This window comes from Lepisma saccharinum, chromosome 7 (genome assembly GCF_977018435.1).
Source record: "Lepisma saccharinum chromosome 7, izLepSacc3.1, whole genome shotgun sequence".
In the NCBI taxonomy this organism is placed as follows: domain Eukaryota; kingdom Metazoa; phylum Arthropoda; class Insecta; order Zygentoma; family Lepismatidae; genus Lepisma; species Lepisma saccharinum.
The window spans coordinates 78840626-78861541 of NC_139235.1; the positions used below are offsets into that span (position 1 = coordinate 78840626).

Consider the following 20916-nt stretch of genomic DNA (forward strand, 5'->3'; position numbering starts at 1 on the left):
TATATGAACTTTCAGAAGCTTTTATTATTAAAGTGTTCCTATTTTAATGTGTAGTTAGCTAAATCAGGTACCTATACAATTCAATTCTATAAATTCCTTGCGTTCAATTTCTAATACCTACATACCCTTTTCGTCAGTATTAATGGTATAACTGCATATTGTCAGTTTCACAGTACTTCACTTGGATATATTGTACTGAAGCAGAAATCCCATTGATAATGTAAGGAAATATGACACTTTATTTTGTTCGATTCAATTGTTTCACTTATATGCAAGAGTTAAGTTGTTTGCTTTACAGAGAAGAGAGAACTAGCTTTATGCATTGAAAAATGAGTCCGCGCTCATGGTTCTTGCAAGCAGAGGGTTCCAAACCTGAGTGGAAATATCAACATATAATACGGAGAATGTATAGCTAAGGAGACTGATAAATTACAAATTGTATTTCTTAATCAATCGCTCTTCACTCTTATCTCATTTAGTCGTAACTTTAAAAATAATCAAGTATTTTATTTTAAAATTACTGCATATGAAAAATTCCGTAATCGTTCCCTAGCTTGTGAATTGTAATAATTTTCCAAATTCACTATTTTGCAGTTTGAATTCAAATCATAGAGAATAGAGAAATTAAGTCAATTTCATAGAAGATAATATTGGTACTTAACAAAACCATAAGTGGATCTGTGTGAGTTTATTATTTCTATTTGCAAAAAGATCGATTTCGTTAACTTTGTAATTGTCAGGGAAAAATGTAAATTTTGTCCTGGAAAACCTGGAAAAGTCAGGGAATTTCATTTCTGCTTGTTTGTAGCCACCCTGATAATGTAATGGGTGTAGTTTTCTATGGTGTATTTTGTACTCTTCACATGAATAGTAAGACTCTGATATTATTCCACTTAATAATGGCTTAGGAAAGGAAACAATATAATTATTGCATTTTATTTGACATAAAGGATTCGTGCCTAAAAGTACTTTTGTATATGATGGAACAAAATGCAACATCTCATTGATTTATCTTGAGTTCTGATTGTAAAATATGCAAGCGGTAAAATAATACCCTAAAAGTATGAAGTAAGTACATTTTAGTCCGTATTAGTTATCCCCCGAGAATTTGACTCCGAAATCTGTAGCCCCCCTCCCCCCCCCCACTTATTTCAGGCTGGCGCCGTCACTGCTTCACAAGATAGCTTGCTGTAGCATTCGTTGCAAAATCATGGACAAACCTACTACGTGAAAGAAAGATTTGAAAGGTTTTAACCATAAGGGTAACTTGCTCCATATTAATTCAGCTGTTTTTCCACCACTGACCCTAGATGAAGTGCGTTGAGCACTACTCTGCCATCTACCCCAGAGTGCTATATTATTAAGTCAACAAAGAACCCTTGCTTCTGTCTTTCCGGAATCGATAAGTTGCTCCGGCCACAGCATGAAGTTAACGGGGGAAAAAAGAAGTAGTAGTTCAGTGTTATGTTCAGTTTGTTTTTACAGCGTTTATTGGATCATTCTAAACGGTCGTTTTACAAACTTAGACGAGGGCATCATGCAGTTACGTTTAAGTTTTTTAAAATACTCTTTACGTGCTTGGTGAACCGAAAGCATGTTCTAGAATGCGGTGCAAATAAAGAAACGTTAAGAGAGCGTTTGTTTGTCTGCCATATTTTAATGACTTGAAATGAGGATTTTTTTTTTCTTGTTTAGGGCCTCCCCGATGGAGGTGGTGGCGTCGTTGCCTTGTAAGCAAGGGGTCCCGGGTTCGATACCCCCGGTGGAGGCACATAGTGGTTCGGATCCCACTTTAAACTGTAGGTACAGTCCCAATTAGCCTTACTGTGCATAAAGTGAACACCAACTCAATCAGTCAATCTTTTTCTTGTTAGAAAGTCGACAAAATGTCGGGTCTGAAAATTGGGAAATTGTATTATAGAAAGGGGAGTAAAATTACTTACATTTTTGTTCTGCTGTAAACAATCACGGAACTGTGAAGCACTAAAGCTTTGACTTATCTTAATATTATTTTTAGTGTACGTCGCTTTCTTTCTTTTAGGTTAATTGCGACGGTGAGGATGAATGGTGATTTCAAGAAGTTTAATCACTATCATCAGGTCAAGACTCCAAACTGGAACGTTGTATGGGAAGATAGTGAGTCGAAGCTATGAATTAACACACTCCTTTATTGCTCTCCTCAGTAGAATAAATTTTCAAATGCCAATGTTTCACTATAATAGAAGGGGGAGTTTCTCGCCTATTTCTGAGGCGTCCTAAGTAAAAAAACAAAAACAAATTTCAACAAACTACAAATTTGTACACCCTCCAACAAATTGAAACCAATTAAAATTGTAATCACCAGTGTTCCAATTGAAACAACAATCACAACAAGCAGATGACAATGTATCCTGCAGCACGAGCATAATCTCATTCCTTAAAATGATATAGAATATACAAGAAATGCTCGGCAAACTTCCATGACTATATTATTTTTCTTTTATCTTGCATCCTACATGTTTTTAAGTACAAAGTTTTTACTTATGATTGTGTAGAGGTTGTCAGCAGCTTGTTTGGCGTTTTTAAAGTTATAATTGTGTAAAACAAACAGAATGGACATGGCAGGCGCGGCTCGTGCATTATTTACCCGGGGGTTCACTGAAGTCATATGACATATATTCAGTTTCCGCAAAATAAACTTCCTTCGCCTAACAAAAGGATGGGGGGGGGGGCGGGCTTAAAAGATTTGTCCAGAATTTTTTTTATATGGGAGTATAAGGTTTTGTATTAGGGGTGTGCGAATAAATTTAGGGCTGAAACTACAATAAATTGTGCCTTTATGGAAAAAGTTGAGTTTTGTTGGAATGGACGTCCTCAAGTAGGGGCAAGTAATATATTTTTTCCTCAGGAGGAGCAAAAAACACTCCTTCAGTCTGAAGTTACTGCAACGCTTTTATAATAATTACCAAAAATTACTGTGACTGAAATTAAATTATATGCGTGTAATATATAATTTTTGGTTTACATTCAATTTCCATGGGGGGCTGCCCCCTTTTCCCCTTCCGGACGTCCATGCCGACTAATCAGAACTGGTCCTACATTTATTAAAGGGAAATGGCAACTAATGGCATGTGCATACTAGAAATCGAACCTGAGACCCTTTCATTGATACAAGATAGAGAAATTGTTCAAATTTGGGGCTGGTCGACCAGCACACGCTTTTTTTCAGTGGACAAGGAAGTTCGTTTACGTTAATTACGTGCATTTCTATCGGTCATTTCTTACCTGCGCGGATTGCAACGCCTACACTGCATCATGTGACATAACCTAGGTAAAGTCCATCCCTCGCTTCACTCGCAGCATCACTTAATACTTTCCAACAAGTATCCAAGCACTTCAAAAACTAACAAACTTGAGACGATTGACACCGGGCGACAGCGAGTCACGTCTTCGCGCCATTCTTTCTCTTTCGCGAACCCAAAGTGTTTCCACCTTTAAGGAAAAACCTCTGAATGCATGCACGAGCTATTTTGGTAATGTATCTCCTTTATTTTAATTCATCGCATCTAATTCCAGCTTTTATTTGTTTCCACTCATCCATCTCTGCCACAATTTTGCATTTATTCCAAGAAGTTCAGTACAAAAATGATACAAAGAGAATATTGAATATGTAATGTGTGCGCTTCAAACTTCAACCGCACACAGCAACACTGGAAGGGAGGAAGCAACGAGATCGGAGCCTTGTCCCGCGCCTTCTGCGAGAGAACGAACTGCGCATGACCGTTGGGTTGAACATAGGTTCTGCAAATCTCATCTCCCATGTATTTTGTCCTATACCCTCCTCGCGCTTCTGCTCCCGCACGAAGCTTTCACAATGGCACGAGCTGTCCTGTGGGGGTTCAACTGAGGGTCTGTATCAGGGCGGCCGAATCGCGGTTTCTTCTTCTCAGCAAGAGAGTTCGCCGTGTTACGGGCACAAATACATGACTTATTGTGTAGAATTTTTAGCGAAATAATGTGAAAATGTAAAGACATTGTTTATTGTTCATTCTCGAGGTGATTATCGTATATTACTGGGGGTTCACTGATCCTGTGCGCTATAGGGCCAACCGCGCCTGGGACATGGTGATGGACATTTTGCTTGGCAATATTTATGCATCCCACTGTACAACCTACAACCGATGACATAATGTGCGTCAATCTCGAACCTCATGTAATAAAACAATGCGGTGAGGTGTGCATAAAGTTCATGGTACTACATTTAAAGCAGCATGTAAAACTGTACTGTTTAGCATGTAGCACCAAAAGATATTGGATATTTGTACGCGTTTTGAACTATACTGACAGATGTCTCTTTTCCACAGGTGTCGGTATCGTCCTCATCACAGTAAGTGGCGTTGCGTGGAGACTGACGTCACATGACGCACCTTCCTGTCGAATGATGCTCGGATTGGGCGGCGCTGACGATGGGGCTGAACCAAATAGACGATTTGTTCCGAGGTTGCCACCGTCCTATGGCAGACCTCACCATCCGTACGCTGGTAAGTATAGCCACCAACTTTTCATTATTTATATGTACAGTCAGCGACCACCGTCGTGCGTGTGTACATTGCAGTCTGAAGTATTTCCTTGGCCAATATTAGGTTACTTGATCCCAATTTTGAATGCCATAGTATGCCAAAGCTTACTGGAATACGCTACAGATGAACCTACTCTTAGCCTGCGCCCGGTAGGATTAATACCATTCCACGTACTCGTCACAAATAAGAAGAAAGTGTTCTGGTGGCACCCTCAGTCGCCAGACCTCAACCCCGTATTCCGGTGGCACTCTCAGTAGCCAGACATGAACCCCATAAAATAACTATAGAGAGAAGTTCTTCCTAGGTATATATAATGCCGTAACTGAACAATTGAGAGTGGAATGGCTGCTTTTATTTCCTTCGTTACGATTTTGAAACTGTAATATGTAAATGTAGTCTTGTACACACAGAAGAACAGTTATAACAGAATTGCACACCTAAAAATTCTCGTAACAGCGAAAAACAACTCCCACTTTACCTGGTGGTGGTGTCGAACAAATAAAAGGAGTGGGAACTCACTTTTATGCTGCAAAGGTTTGACCAACCAAACATGTGAAACTGCATTGCACACAAGAAACGAAATTCTCCACTGCTAAAAGAAAGAAAGAAAAAAAATTGCAAGATCTATCAGATACGAATCAGGTGAAGAACAAACTGAACAAAATTTAAATTACAGAAATTTATGAGTGAGGACGACACCAAATCGTTAGTTACGTCACTGACAACGTCACATTTCTTAACTTAGTTTTATTCTAAGGGGTACTTTGTAGTTCACATCCAAGAACGTATTTAGGGGGAGGGTTCAGGATCAAGGATACTATTAATACTTATTATTACTACTACTTTATATGCTTAAAATATTAACGAGAAACGTTACTTTTCGTCATCTGGATCTCACATCCTTTTTTGTTATTCAATAAATGTTCAATTCTTTATCTAATTGACATTGTATTTATACAAATTTTGGCGATATTGAACTCACGCAATCTAGATAACGAATATCTATATTCTTCGTCGACGCCTTGTAATCAAGGGGTCCCGGGTTCGATACCCGGTGAAGGCACATAGTGGGTCGAATCTCACTTTAAACTGCAGGTCCAGTCCCGATTAGCCTTACTGAGCATAAAGTGGACATAAAACACCAAATCAACCAACCAACTATATTTCTATTCTTATACAGTTTTTTGATGCAATAATAACAATGCAACATTTATTCATTTACATACTTTATTAATATTTTAATTTAAACATTATTTGAGACATTGTTTCGAACCCCCCAGAAATATATTTCTAGATACATGCCTGTTCAAACACCCCTACAGTATAATTATAATCCCTACAATTACCACCCTGCGTATTTTATTATCATTTTGTACTTGATCAAGAAGCAAATAGTGCAAATAATAACTAGGAGGTAGATAGGAAGAAGCTAAAGGAGTCCCATTGCATGACCATCGAGTAGACAACATGTTAGTTCTCATCTCGTCAACCAGGGTGAAAAAGAAACGATGTGCAATGCTACTTTGAGCAGTGCGTTCGGCGAGCCTGACCCGTCGTGGAAGTTGATGCACGTTTACTCGCACTCCCTTGGGCACAATTTTTACCCGGTCGTGAAATGAACTTCAGAATGAAGGGGAGGAATCGATACCGTTAATGCCATTGCTGAAGCTAACGCCATTTGTCTCCCCCCCCTTCATTGTCCCCTTGTTTAAAGCGAAAGGACGAGTCGCGAAAATAGTATCTGCCCGCTTGAAAATTTCTGTGCCAATTTTCGCTCGGTTGAATAATTAAAAGTGTAAATATGAAAGCAAAACATTACTTCTGGTCCGCAATTTGCTTCTGATGGAAATGTACAGCAAAAGTGTTTATTGATTAAAGAATTTGAAGAGTAAGCATGAAACCTGGAAAAGTGGTGGATCCAGAAGTCACAGTTGGGAGGGACAAATTTCAGTCTGGTACCTCCTCACCGAGAATCAATTCTAAGCTACACTTGCAGTTTACTGTAAACAGGAACCAATTTGTTTTAGAGATTAGAGTATTAATTTGGAACAGTAAGATCCCGGGCTGGAATAGTTGGTTAATATTATATGTCGTTATCATAATTCCTCCCATTGCAGGGTACGGTAAACTGAACGATCCGATATTACGTAGGAGTAAAGTGAATGAAGAAAGAAAACAAAAACATATCATTGTAAATCCAATTTTAAATTCTAGGTTCAGTTCCGGTTAGCCTATCATGAGCATAAACTGGACTTAAATCAAACTTTTAAAAATATTCTGAAGCCTGTTAAACTTAGTGATCAGACACAACATTTGAATCTTCAAAAATATTAGGCATAATAATATATACAAAAAAACGACATTTGGGAGGGGCGATCGCCCCTATGGCCCTCCACGTGGATGAGCGTCAGTTTCCTGGATATATTTTTAAAAGAGTTTCGGACTTTTGTGTGTTGATGGATCGTGTTGCGAATTATCCTTAATACACATATGGGAAAGTAATGCAATGGGAAGTGTAAATGTCCTTCAGTCAGTGGCGTGCCCATGATTTTCGAAAGTGAGGGGTTACATATACTTTTTTAGAAGTCAGTCGTCTTTTTTGCTATCTTTTCCTGGGTTTGACGTTTTTTTAGGAATACAGGAACAAAGGGAAGAGGGGGGTTATGAGATAAAAGATATTTCGTATATTAAAAAATTTCCTCTCAAAAATGGTAATTGGAGATCATTTTAAGGCGAGTTTGTATTTACCACTCCTTTTTTCAGAGTTCCTTACTGCTTTTATTTGAAAATGCTGATTTTCTTAAAATTTTGGAGGGGGCCGTAGCCCCTTCAGCCCCCGTCTGCGTACACAAGTGGTATATTTGTCTATTAAGACTTCAGATATTTAACTAAATTAAGACTTCAGATATTTAACTAAAAGAACAAGCAGACTGCGCATATACATCATATGACAAATGCAGACGTATTCCACTTGTAACTTTATGCCATTCATTATGTAAGAACAGCGCTTTACAAAATAGGAATTCAAAGTATATCAATTCAAAAACTTTAGCAGAGGGGTATGGGGGGTAACCCAAATGTCAACTTCTCTTCCCCTCTGGCCTGCATTTTACAGACTAACGAGGCTGTGGCGCCTGCATCCACAGCCAGGATAATCCTATGTCGTCCATCTCATTTCACCACCCTTCATCCTTGTCGTTGCGATTACCCAAAAGTGGTAGAAAACCGACGTAAAAAAAACCAAATCAATAAACAGCAACAGTAACAAAGTGGCATATTTATTTAAAGTCATAGTCAGTTTTTTACTTTAAAATGCAATTTTGTATAAGTCCAAGATATTAAAATTTTACACAAAGGTTCAACATGCCGTGCTATCCCGGGTTCGGATCCCGGCCTTGGCATGGGTGTTCTTTGTGAGTGTACCTTCATTAATTTCATCATGCCATCACTCATCCTCATCTTCACGATTTGCCAAAAGTGGCAGAAAAGTGAAGTAAAATAAACCAAATCAATCAAACATGTGGTGTAATAGTTTCTCAAATGAAGTTTTTCATTATTAAAGTAATCAATGAAAATTAATATATAAAGACGCTGTATGACGGATCCACCTATACATCCTGCACACTTTTAAATATACTGTATTGGTATCACGTTCACTGAATATTTGGTCAGCATCACTGTTTCGTTCATGAAATATTAAGGTGTGATTCGAGTTTGAGAACGAATTATCAGTTTAGGTGAAACTACTAAACCACAGCAAGCATTTGGTAGGCAGATAGTTATCGCACACACTACCTCATATTCCCCAGCGTGTCTCGTGCGTATTGTATTGGATTGTCCAGCGGCGGATAACCGCGAGAGTGTTATTGCAGAATTTATGTCCTCCAAGGGAGTATTAATATTTTACACTCGCTCGTGGGATTGAACATTGGGAAAACCGTTTTTCCCAAGCGCTGACAGGTCCGAACATGTTCGCATGCTCTCGCACCCCACCATTTCAGCTGCTGTCGAATGACGTTACCAGCAGCAAGGCTCCTGTAAGTCTGGGCAATTTATCTTCCCAACTCGTCACGCTTTTTAAAGTGGAAATTCGAGTGTTTCGCCCAATGTTTACAGTTTTCTTTGCTACGTGCTGTGATGATTTAAAGGGGAGCGAACAAGCGTGTAGAGTAGGGCTGACGGCAAAGGCAACATTGAGCGAACTGTCCATCTTTATTCACTCAGCTTTATGCAATATGCACTTAATTGAAACACATGTAAGCAAAGGAAATAAGGTTCATTTAGTTAGTATTCAAACAGAATAATCAAAATGAAAATGCATTAGATTGAAAAAATTAAGCGAAGATACAGGAACCAGGTTATATTTAGATATTCTACGATTTACACCAAAGAATAAATGGTTCCACAGTTTTCAGAATTCCATAAATTATAGTTTTAGGTGAGAAGTCAATTTCCACATAGCCTTTAAGAGACGTGTAAAAGATAATAACAAAAAACAATAACTGAATTTCAAACACTAACACTAATAATGGAAAACCGTTGTTGAGTTGAGTTTAGTTGTTAAGTCCACTTTATGCACAGGAAGGCTAATCGGGACTAAACCTACAGTTTAAAGTGGACTCTGAACCACTGATACCACCGGGTATCGAACCCGGGACCCCTTGTTTACAAGGCGACGACGTTACCACTATGCCATCGGGGAGGCCCAGAAAACCATTGTGCTGGGACATTCACTCGCCTGGTGCATCGAGTAGCAAATCCTCCCTATTTTATGTAATAAACAATAATAATAAATTTCGAATAAAATTTCTTTATTGTTATTAGTTTATATTTTTATAGTATAACATTTACAACCGTGGTAATAATTATTATTTTTTACTATTAAACTTTTATCGAGGATTGCAAAAGTTACTAGCGACGCCCATGATTGTACCTAAGGATCTTAGTCAGCCTCCCTGATGGCAGGCGCAGTGGTAACATTGTCCCATTACAATCAAGGGGTCCCAGGTATGATACCTAACAGAGGCACAGAGTGGTTCGGATTAGATTTTAAACTGTAGATCCAGTCCCGATTAGTCTTTCTGCGCAGAAGGTGAACTTAAAAACAAAACAACAATAATGATTATTGTAGTCAATTCCTATATGTCGTATTTCCATCACTATTCTCATTCCATTTTATTTTGCACATCCTATAAATCAATAAACTCTAATACCATACGAATTACAAACCGTTTTACAAACAAAAGCACCTAATTTATACTGCTTCCTACACTCCCAAGAGTTATCAAGATTGAAAGAGATCCAATGTGTGTGTTATAAATGGTGTACAAAATATACACTAATACAATGAAGTAGGACATGTTTAATTACAATAATAATATGCAGTAACTCGAATTTCAACTTCGATATTTTAATACTTAATGAAAAGGAATGGTTTCAGATAAAAATCACTTAATTTTGCAACAGCACGCATAGAATCAGAGTAATATTTGATGGGTTCCCCTTCTGGTTACAGTATCCTCCTCTAAGGTTATAACTTTTTGGTGTTTGACGGGGAATGTTATGTACTATTTTGATGCTACCTACAACAGAAGTTACTGGAATTCTAGCAAATGCCACATTGTCTAGATGTACTGCTTTTACTGGGTTGTCCTTTTATTCCACAATTTTTAATCTGTAAAATTTGTATTACATATTGTTTTAATGTAATATGTATATAATGTTATAATGTGTATTGGAATCAGGGGTTTAAACAACTTTCAATCTGGGAAGTGTACAGTGGCGAAGCATCGTAAGAGGCCTGGAGGCCGAGCCTATCCTAATATATTTGCCCATTATGGATTGTTTTATTATAATTTCATTCCATGGCATTTAATACATGAAAACTGAAATTTTAGGTCTTACGATTATTATTATAATTACTGCAAATTTCTATCCCTACTCTATCTTTGCATGCAGTGCAAGAGCCTCATTTGGTCCCAAACGTCCGTTGTAGTTTTTGCGGGAATTCAAGTTTCAGGGTACAGCTGCCGTAATATACAAGAGGAGGCTGTCGTCACTGTGCTTTCTACTAGAGCAAATAGACTTCCTGAAACGTTCATTTCCAGAAAGGAATGGAAACTCATTGAATGAAATATGATAAAGTCTGTTAAGTTTGTCTTAACCATTTATATTTTACTTTAATAAAATAATATCATTTACTTCTCAAAAGATATTACGACAGAAATGTAAATGTTTAGGGAATGTACAACTGCATGAAGAACAAGCCGATAATGTTAACAAGCTCTAAGAAGTGGAAAGGAAGGCAAAAGAAAGAGAAGAAGTTCCATATAAAGCGAGAGAACAGGTAGTTTGAAGATTTATGACTAATATTTGTACCTTTCTCTCCCATAACCGTGAACAGGAGACTGGAGATCAGTGGCGTGCATACTTCATTCACATCTTGTGACAATAAAACATTAAAGAAAATACTATGCTTTTTCAAGGCCACTTTGTAAACTACTATGATTTCAACATGGAAGGAAGATATTCAGGTTGATTTATCCGTGTTATGTCGACAGTTGCTGAATAACCACGGTATGAGGGAATTAAATGTATGATAATGAGCTTAATAATTATCTATGAGGAGATTAAGGAAATATGGTAGGTTTTAGTTTGTATATAATCTGTTGGTAACAGTAGTATAAGCCGGAGACGGATTTCTTAAAATTTGCAGGAGAAAAGACGAGAAAGTACTTACGGAATTGTGTTCTTGAGGACTTTCTGAAGCCGGGAATATTGTTTTTTAGAATCATGCTACGTATTTTGCCTGTAAATAAGGTATTTTTCGTCAATCATGCATCTCCGTTGTGCGATAGCTCGTGCCGCCATTACCGTTGACTACGTGAATCAAATGTTCCGTGCGTTTGGTTATGTAACCCCCTCACAGTGTAGCAACCACGCGGTAGTTTTACAAGGTGACGTGTGAGCGGGTTTTTTTCCAATTTAAGGTAAGACGCTAGTTTACGTCCTTTTCCTAAGGAATACGTGTCATATATCGTTGGAAAGCTTATTTTATAAGGAATTCAACAACGTAAATCCCAAAGCGAGGAAAAATTTCCTGAAGGAGTGAATCGAGAAAAACTGATGTTGTCCGGATATGCGTAATTGAACGTACTGAGGATTTTTTTAGATGATGAAGCACATATTTAGGGGTGAAATGAGTGCTAATGGAACCTAACCTAACAGGCCTAACCTAACCTCGTAGGCATACCTCGACCCCGTGAATGGATAGTGGGGCTATCGTGAACAGAAAGTGTAAAAAGGTACTTACCCGAAGAGATGCCGGGTGCCGCACCACCATCGCGCACCGCGAAAGCAAAGAAGCAATCACCATGCAGATAAGGACGTAAAGTAGAGTCTAGCCTCAATTTTCGCTTAAAAACCTTTTGTGAATAGTTTGTGCGGCATTTATCGGTTCATAAGTTTGGAAACACTGCACATCAGCTGACGATACTGCATATCAGCTGACGATAGACAACGTGAGTCAAAATTTGCGCGCCGAATTAGCAACGACCAATAAATGATAATAATGTTAAAAATAACGCTTTTTCATAGGAAAAAAAGTGATCCCCAGCTTGAATAATCTTCCGCTATGCATATGAGGTAAGTAGCAATGATTTTTATTTGATAACAAACGAGTTTAATGTGTCTCCGGCTTATACTACTGGTACCAAAAGCTGAATTTTACACTCCCATTCAGTGTGTCCTGTATTTATGAATCTGTACTGTGATTGGATGAAGGAATTCTTCATCAGAGTATTGTTTAAGTCCATTGTAATGTACAACATATCAACTGACATTCAGTAATTATTTTCAGAATAACTCAGATTGTGTTTGTTTTTCAGCCATGATGTACCCAGAGTTCCAGTATCGTCCTCCACCTCCATCTTACCAGGCAAGCATGCAAGAATACAGATTGAGATTGCTGCTTCTAGATCGCCATCCAGGGAGTGGATCGGGGCCTTCGCCTGCACATGCAGTTTCCCCACCTCCGACGTACCGGTCCCATGCAGGAAGCACATTGAGGTAATTTTATTATTATAATTTTTATGAATGTCTATGTCATTATAATGGCACTATAGAGGACATCAAAATAAAGGACTTTTCTCAGTACCATTTTTCTGGTGCATCGTTTCAGCGCATTCAAAAAAGCCTGTTTTGATACCTGTATGCTTGCAACCTAATGTAACATTTGATCGCATCAGCGACGTTCCTTCCTCTCGTGAAACGACATCTACTTTACTGGGAACACACGTTTTTGTGTAAAATGAAAAATATTCTGGTGACAAAACGAATCAAGGATAGAAATGGTACTGAGAAAAGTTTTCGTTGTACGTTTTTATGGTCCATGTCCACCATTTAAGGACACCATCACAGATGGAATATATTGACAAGACTATGGGTCATGATGTTTTTGTAAAAGAGGGAGCCAGTTCATTGATATACGAGGGTAAATCAAAAAGTAAAGGCAATTTTCACATAACATCTTTATTTCCACACAAGAAGAGGAACATATCACTTTTCCACATATACCCCCTACATGGCAATGCACTTTTGGTATCATGCAATCAGCTTCTGTATCTCGTCCGCAAATAAGTTTTTTGGTTGCTTACGAAGCCACGTTTGCACCGCCTGCTGGACCTCGTCATCTGACCTTAACCTCCTTCAAAGGGCCGAAGATGTGGTAATCTGATGGCACCAGATCAGGGCTGTACGGAGGATGGGGAAGCAACTCAAAGCCAAGCCTCTGCACAGTGTCTACTGTTGTCCTTGCTGTATGACGACTGGCATTACTGCCTGTTCCTTGATGGTGCATTCGTGGAGTTGTGCGTCCATACGTGTGACCTTTTTGCTCTGCGACACTCGACTGAATGGGGCAGTGATGGATACTCCTACTTTCACGTCACTCCAAGTATACACGTGGTTACGTCAGACACACCCAGTCTTTGTTTATTCCTGCGAAAACACAAAATTGTCTATAGTTTTTTATTTACCCTCGTACAATTGATTAAGTACTACTAATAATAGAATAATCAATATCACCAATTACTATTAGAAATGAATAATAATAAATTATTATTATTATATATTCATGGAGGTCCTTAATATCAACACACAATCGTTTATTTCTCTGTTTAGGCCTCAGTAGTCTAGCACCTTGAGTATTGGGCTCGCAATCTTGCAACTGGCTGGGGGTTGAGATTTGAGCCCTAGAGGTGGTATTTGAGATGTTCAGAGCACAAATGCCATTGACTCAACTTGTCATGAAAATTGAATTACATGTATAACTTAGAAGTGTGAAGTATCAACATTTCAGTGCTAGAACAGAAGTAGCACCACAATATTTGTGCTTCCATAGCTAGACATAGTATTAAACTATATAGTTTCACCACTTGTGCTCTGAACTGCACATTTTCTGATGAGTCTCCCTTCACAAATTTCATGTAATCATCTTCATTGCCACAATTCCAATATGGGTGTTCCTGATGGCATATTGGTAAGGCCATCACCTGTAATGAAGAGGTCCCACATTCAACTGTGTGTTCAGTGTCCTGATTTGCCTATCTGAGCATAATATTGAATTTAGAAACTCGTAAACTTTCTCCTTTTACCCACCTCAATCAAGAAATGTAATTGAAAGTTGGAGCGAAATTAAAATTTACGGAGATAATTTATACTTAGCACCAACAGAATTTCATTCATTATGACAACTCAGGATGTAGAATAAAAAAGAATGAAAAATAGTTATGGACAATTTGCTTACCATCATATTTGCAGTTGGCTGCTCATGAAGACATTGAGTTCTGACCTAGTATCTGCATTGTATGCTAATTTTTTTCTTTCTTCAATTATTCTCTTGGAATATTATTGAACTGGAATTTATTTATTTTTGTCGATTATCATAAATATAGACTTTTCGCTTTTTATGCAATCAAATGAACCTCAAATACTTCCCCAACTTATTGAATAACCAGAACCATGCAGGAGACTAGTGTTCGATTCCCAAGATGGAGGATTTTAAGTGGGAATTTTTACAGGAATGTCCTTGAACAGAGGGTTCCCTCAGCCACTAATGAGTATCTGCAAGGAGGTAAATGGGAACGATTGTGAATCTCCCTCCTCCCATATGCCACCTTGGTGTGTAATGTGCACGCTTCACCTCATTTTCATTGATAGTAGATAGCACAGTACATGAGAGAAATACCAGGGAAAGCAGTATACTGTATTAATATGACCTAAACTTTTCAAAAGAAAAAAAAGAAGGTAGGAACCAAACTTTTAAGTAATCTACTTTTTAATATTTAGATGCTTTCCAAATATATGGGTTTGCATCTCCATTGTTTTTCTTCTCTCATGAGCTTCATCTAACCATAATTAATTTTGTACCCTAAAAGTATACAAATTTATTTAAATTATGAATTTTAAATAACAAAGCAACATAATGAAACCATAATAAATAAATTCTCTCGGACTATCGACCAGGTCAATTCTGGAAAAGTTTCCGAGCTTTCAAGAACTAACGTCACTCCCATCTTCAGGGTGGCAGTGCAGCGATGAGCGTCAACCCTGTTTTTATGTATCTGCATGTGACTGTTTCCGGTGTTCGTGTCTACTGCGTTCCTGCTGCCAGTAGACTATCGCTAGCCAGCCTGGATCCAGTTCAAATCCTGTGTCGCGATTCAGATTCTGCTTTTCCCCATGGATGGCTATTGCTTCTTTGATAATTCTGTCTCAATAGTTTGATGATTTAGCGATAATTTCTGTGTTGTTAAAATCTATTCTATGGTCTTTGTTGCTCGAATGATCAGCTAGGCCTGACTTCTCTGGATGGAAATTCTTGATGTAACTGTGATATTCTATGCAGCGTTGTTCAATTGTCCTGCCTATTTGCCCAATGTATGCTTTTCCACAGTTGCAAGCAATCTGATAAACTCCAGGTGCTTTAAGTCCTAAATTGTCCTTGGGTTGCTTAGTAGGTTCCTGATTTTCAACGATAGTTTGTGGATAGTTTTGATATTGTGTTTACTATGGATATGGCTTATAATTCTGGAGAGGTTTCCGATGTATGGCAGGATGGCTATCTTCTGGTCCTCTGTTTTGTCCAGATTCTCTGTTGTGTTCAAATTTCCTCCTGCATCTGGATTCCTTGATGTGCCAGGCTTTTCTGCTGTGGTGGTCTTGTTGGATAGTACTTGGTTTAAAGTTCTGTTGATTTTGTGTTCCGAGTACCCGTTCTGTCTGAAAGCCGTGCGAAGATGCTGAATTTCTTCTAGTAGATGCTCTGCATCACTGATAGAGATGAATGTGAGTCTGTTTTCGGTACACACTGTGTCCCAAAGTTCCATCCAGTCTTCGTTTGATGAGGATATCCAAGAACAGAAGACTGTTATTCTTCTCTGTCTCCATGGTGAACTTGATGTTTAGGTGATCCAGGGACGACTGAAGAGTTCCGGTGTGTAGTGGTGCTTCAGTAACTCCTGTACGTCTTGAAGTGGTACGTTGGTGAAGAGTGACACTATGTTGAAGCTGACTATGATGTCGCTTGGCGATGTTCTGATATGCTGCAGTGTCTTGATGAATTCTGTGGAGTTTTTTCATGCGATGTTCATAATTCCCTGTCAGTGGTTGTAGCTGGGCTGTCAGGAACTTGGCGAGTCTGTATGTGGGGCATCCAATGGCGCTGACGATCAGTCTCAATGGCACTACGGTCTTGTGTATTTTGGGAAGTCTGTGCAGTTGTGGTAGTATAGTTCCGTCCATTGTCAATTTGTCCCAAATTTGTTTCCGTAATGATGTTTTCTTCAGGAGTGCTCTGGTCTTCGTTTCAACTGCTGCTGTGGGATCTCTGGAGATTTTCTGGTATGTTGAGTCTGCTGTCTGGAGAATAACTGAAGCATTCTCCTTGTCGGCTGGTAGAATAATAATGTCCTCATCTTCTTTTAAGGCCTTGAGTGCAGCCTTCTCTGCTATGGAGATGTTGGGTCTCGGCGGAGCAGGCTTTAAATTGAAACCCATATAATTATTGCCTGAATACAAACTGGCCAAGCAGAACCCTTCTGCTTTCATCTTTACTTATGAAGCTTTTGTCAGACTGAATAATTCAACAGTTTGCCAGAGTATAGTAAAACATTGCAATTACATGTTCTATTCCCATGCAAGATCTTTCCCTACAATAGATACCATTTCAAGTGAATAGCAGTAACAGAGCTGAAATAGTAAACTGTAATAAACTTCAAAGACAAAATAGAATAAGTATCATACTTACAAAGGCAGATGGAATTAGAATACTAATAAAAATTTCATATTATTAAAATTCTTATTGTTACCTTTTCACTAAAAAACGTTCATGGTAGCCTAGAAAAGCTGCATAAAATATGACTAATGTTGTCTTGGGCATTGGCCTTGAAAGTGTACAAAAATATCAATGTGCAGTTTCTTTTTGTGCTGTTTATAAAATGTACTTGAATTTTTAATTCCTTAATTTTCCTTCCATCCTTTGCTTCTTTCATTTCTTCTTTCAATCCTTTTTTTCTCATTTCTTATTTTTCTGTTCATCCTTTTTCTTTTTCATTCTCCCTTCCATCCTTTCTTTGTCCCTTCTTTCTGTCTGTGAAAACATGAAAACAAAACTGACTACAGTATACTTGAAGTTCTAGCAAAGTAACTCCACATTTCCATTTGTCTCTTATTCAGGCCACCACTTGGTCTGCGACGAGAACAGGACTACAGTCGACCACCAAGCTATCGTTCCCGCACCAGTTCCACTCGACCGACCCTTGACCCAGGAGGCGGAGGTACGGGCAGCAGTGGCCAGCACAGCAGAGACCCATCCCTTAGCCTCAGTTATCTCTCACACGACTCAGACACTGGCCAGGGCGTGAACCCATGTGACTCAGGTGTGAACGTGATCAGTGTGGTGTCAAGTGATCCGGACCATTCCCCAAAAATCTACCCTGAAGAAGAGAAGGGGAAATTAGTGAAAGCAAAGGATGGGAACATGGTGACAATTGTACAAACCACGGATTCGAGCCAAGTGTTCGGGCAAGAGACTGTGATTGTGACAGTATCAGGTTCAACTAGTGGTAGTTCAAGCCAATGCCAGCAGAGGTCTCCACATGAAGGAGAAGTTGAGATTCTTGCACATTTGTGAGAACTAATGTACATTTGCTTTACTAAACTGTTACGATATCAGCTTTTTCAACCTTTACGTTTAGTAAAGTACATGCTACTCCTAGTATTCTTTTAAAAGAAAGAGTTGTGATACCAGATTAACATATCCAGTCTCAATGTTCGGCAAGTGTATATATGAACAAGTGGTTTATATGACTTTCCACATGAAAATCTCGTAAAACATCAACAAGTTACAGATTTATTAAACCTGGTTCAACTTTTTATTAGCAGCCAGTGAAATGTATTATTGCAGAAATTATGATAATGTAAAGATATTAGTATAACAAATTTTTAAAACATTATTTTAAAAATGTTAAATTTGTTGCATTTTTAACTCTTGATTTTATTAATCAACGATTCGGTCTGTTTCGTCAGTTAACTAAAAAATGCAGACACCTTTTCAAAACTCTTGTGTTGTGCTGTGCATAGTACACCAAAAGCACACCTGTATAGAAGACATACTTTTTATGATCTAGTTAAGTGTTTTGCCATATTACTTTTTGTGTGATTTTTTTCACACACTACTGTTAAAGAGTTATTAGAGAAATATTTTTCATAAATGTTTCATTGAACATGATATTTTTATATTTGGTGTGACATTTTTTGTGTTAATGAATGAATAAAGAAACAAATTTAAAATTTTTGATTACTTGTAATGTGAAAATACATGTGTGGTCAGACGGTTCTTATAGGTGAGCCTGATTGTAAGAATCACTCAGGAATCTCTTCTAGGGTTAAGATGAAAACAAACGATTATATATATATATATATATATATATATATATAATATTATATATAAGTCAACAATCGATAACTATTATATTCTAGTTGGTCCTGCACTGTGGCTGAGTGGTCTAAGGTGCAAGCTTTGGACTCCAGCTTCACGTCACATGCAAGTTCGAGTCTCCTTGGAGGAAGCATAACCGTTTTTCCTGAGATTTCAGCCTGTGTACGGGACTGGTGGCCACCCACCATCGTGAGGAAATTGGGTAGCTATGAATGAGTAGCGTATCTGGTCATAGAAAACCTAGGACGACGACTGGGGGTGGTTCATCGAGCTGGCCACAGGTTATTATAATAATATTGCAGTTGAGAAGATTTCAGGATCAAGTCTAGCCCAACCCAAATATGCCGAAGAAATGCATAGAATTGACATTGAAAAGTAAAAGTCTTGACTGAAACCTCACAGACACTTAACAATCTGAAAAATAATGTGATGCAAATAAAATGCCATATTTATGTTGCACCATCGCAATACACACCTTGCTAACATGATTAGAAATGGAGGTTCGTTCCTTCTCCACTTATAGGTTAAGACTTCACAATCAATTTTCACGTCAAAATAGTATTGATTTCAGGCTTTATTCCTATCTCGCTGCATACGTTACATACATGTGCATGTGTGGGCACATTACTGCATGTAGTTAAATAAGGGGGCTGGTTCAATGGAGTCACATTTCGGTGGTACTCTCAAACTGTAGGTCCACTATGATGGCAGCTAATCTAAGTCTCTACTGCTTCAAAACGGAGAAATCTGGATAATTCAATCCAACTTTCGCCACTAAATATATATTTATCCTGTGATATTTGCACAAATTTATGGAGCCTCCCATCATTTCCTTGCAAGCAAGGGATCCTGGGTTTGATACCTTATGGAAGCACATATAGTGGTTCGGGTCCCACTTTAAACTGTAGGTCCAGTCCCTTTTAGCCTATCTGTGCATCAAATACAAACAAATTAATTATTTACCTCTATCTTTACCACAAAATACTACCTCCTCTTTCCAATCAAAAATGAGGCCCCTAGCCATTCAAGCCCAAGATTGTTTAGGTATGTGAAGTTGCAGGTTTCCTAATGGAAACTCGCATGAGAAATAACGTACCCCAAATTTTAACAATGTTGAGAATATGACTGCAAACTGAGTATTCATCTTTTCATGTATCCAACATTATTCACAGCCACATCCCTTACATGCATGCATGGTGCAATCCATAGGGGATGATAAATAAGACCCTATAGATCTTTATTTACCTTGTTATACACAACACATTATGTTCATAATCTCTCTCAAAATTTCCTGTCTGGACTTCAAGATGATCATGTCTTGGATGTTCTTGTCGTTTTCTTCACTATAACTGTCTGAAATTATGAGATTTTCATAGCCTAGGGAAATTTTGAATATTTCCCATCCCGCACACTCCTAGTAAATACAATAGTTATGCTACAGTAAGCGACCATTTAAAATTCTAGTTTCAGTCTGCCACCAGACCACTGCATAGATCAATCTCTTTCTTGCTTCCTGAAGGAAATTGAACAAAGTTAATTTCAAAGATACGTGGATGCAATTTGTCCATGCTCATTTTCATTCACTTTTTGCTTCTAGGAGCATGTGAAATGAGAAATGTTCAAAATTTCCCCAATGCTGTGGAAATCTCGAAATTTTCTCCCTCAAATTATTTTTTTTGCATTTCTGAAATGAAAACTACTTACATCAAATTTCAGACACTTGCAATGTAGAAAAATCAAGAATTAACCATTGAAATTTCCCTGACTGTTCTGAATCCCGATAAGTCAGAAAATCATTGTCTGGTCCCGACAGACTTTTCAGGATCCCCTACCTACCTACCTCTAATGAATTTTTATGGGATGTTTTTGTACTTGGATGGAAAGGATCTGATTCTAACACTTGCTCCCGCCTCTGTCTCAGCGCATTCATAAATTCATTGTGTTTAAGTGACTTTGACATGTGTCACCTCAATGTCATTTGTTTTTCATCGTCGTTTTGTTTCAAAATGGAGGCAAAAATTGGGATATGCTAGTCCACTTACCTGTGCCACAGTAAGCATTCCCCGTAGCTACTGCCGCACGACTCGAGCTGCAGGTCACATAAGAGAAAGCAAAGTTTCACAGAAGAAATTACCACTCTTTGGAAGCAATGTTTACAGCGCATCTCTTTTATAATTTCTTTTGTCTCCCCTCATCTTCACTTTGGTAACAGAACTGGAATTGAAGTAATACGTGACAGAATCAAAACAAAAACCTTAATGTGTTGTATTTGATTGTTTAACCTTTAGTCCCCCCGCCGTTCCATATGTGGAACAAAAAAAGTATGTCCCTGTCAGCCGCGGTTGCATATATGGAACA

The 20916-nt window shown here is 38.2% G+C and overlaps 1 protein-coding gene across 1 annotated transcript in view; it reads left to right on the top strand.

Annotated features, from left to right (window-relative positions):
• Nucleotides 1-18394, top strand: part of LOC145989942 (uncharacterized) — a 442396-nt gene extending 424002 nt beyond the window's left edge. Inside the window, exons 7-9 of the mRNA XM_083125475.1 lie at nt 4344-4520; nt 12446-12626; nt 17295-18394. Coding sequence (XP_082981601.1) covers nt 4344-4520; nt 12446-12626; nt 17295-17751 — 815 coding nt within the window. The 3' untranslated portion in view covers nt 17752-18394. The remainder of the gene's footprint in view (nt 1-4343; nt 4521-12445; nt 12627-17294) is intronic.
• Nucleotides 18395-20916: the final 2522 nt, after the last annotated feature.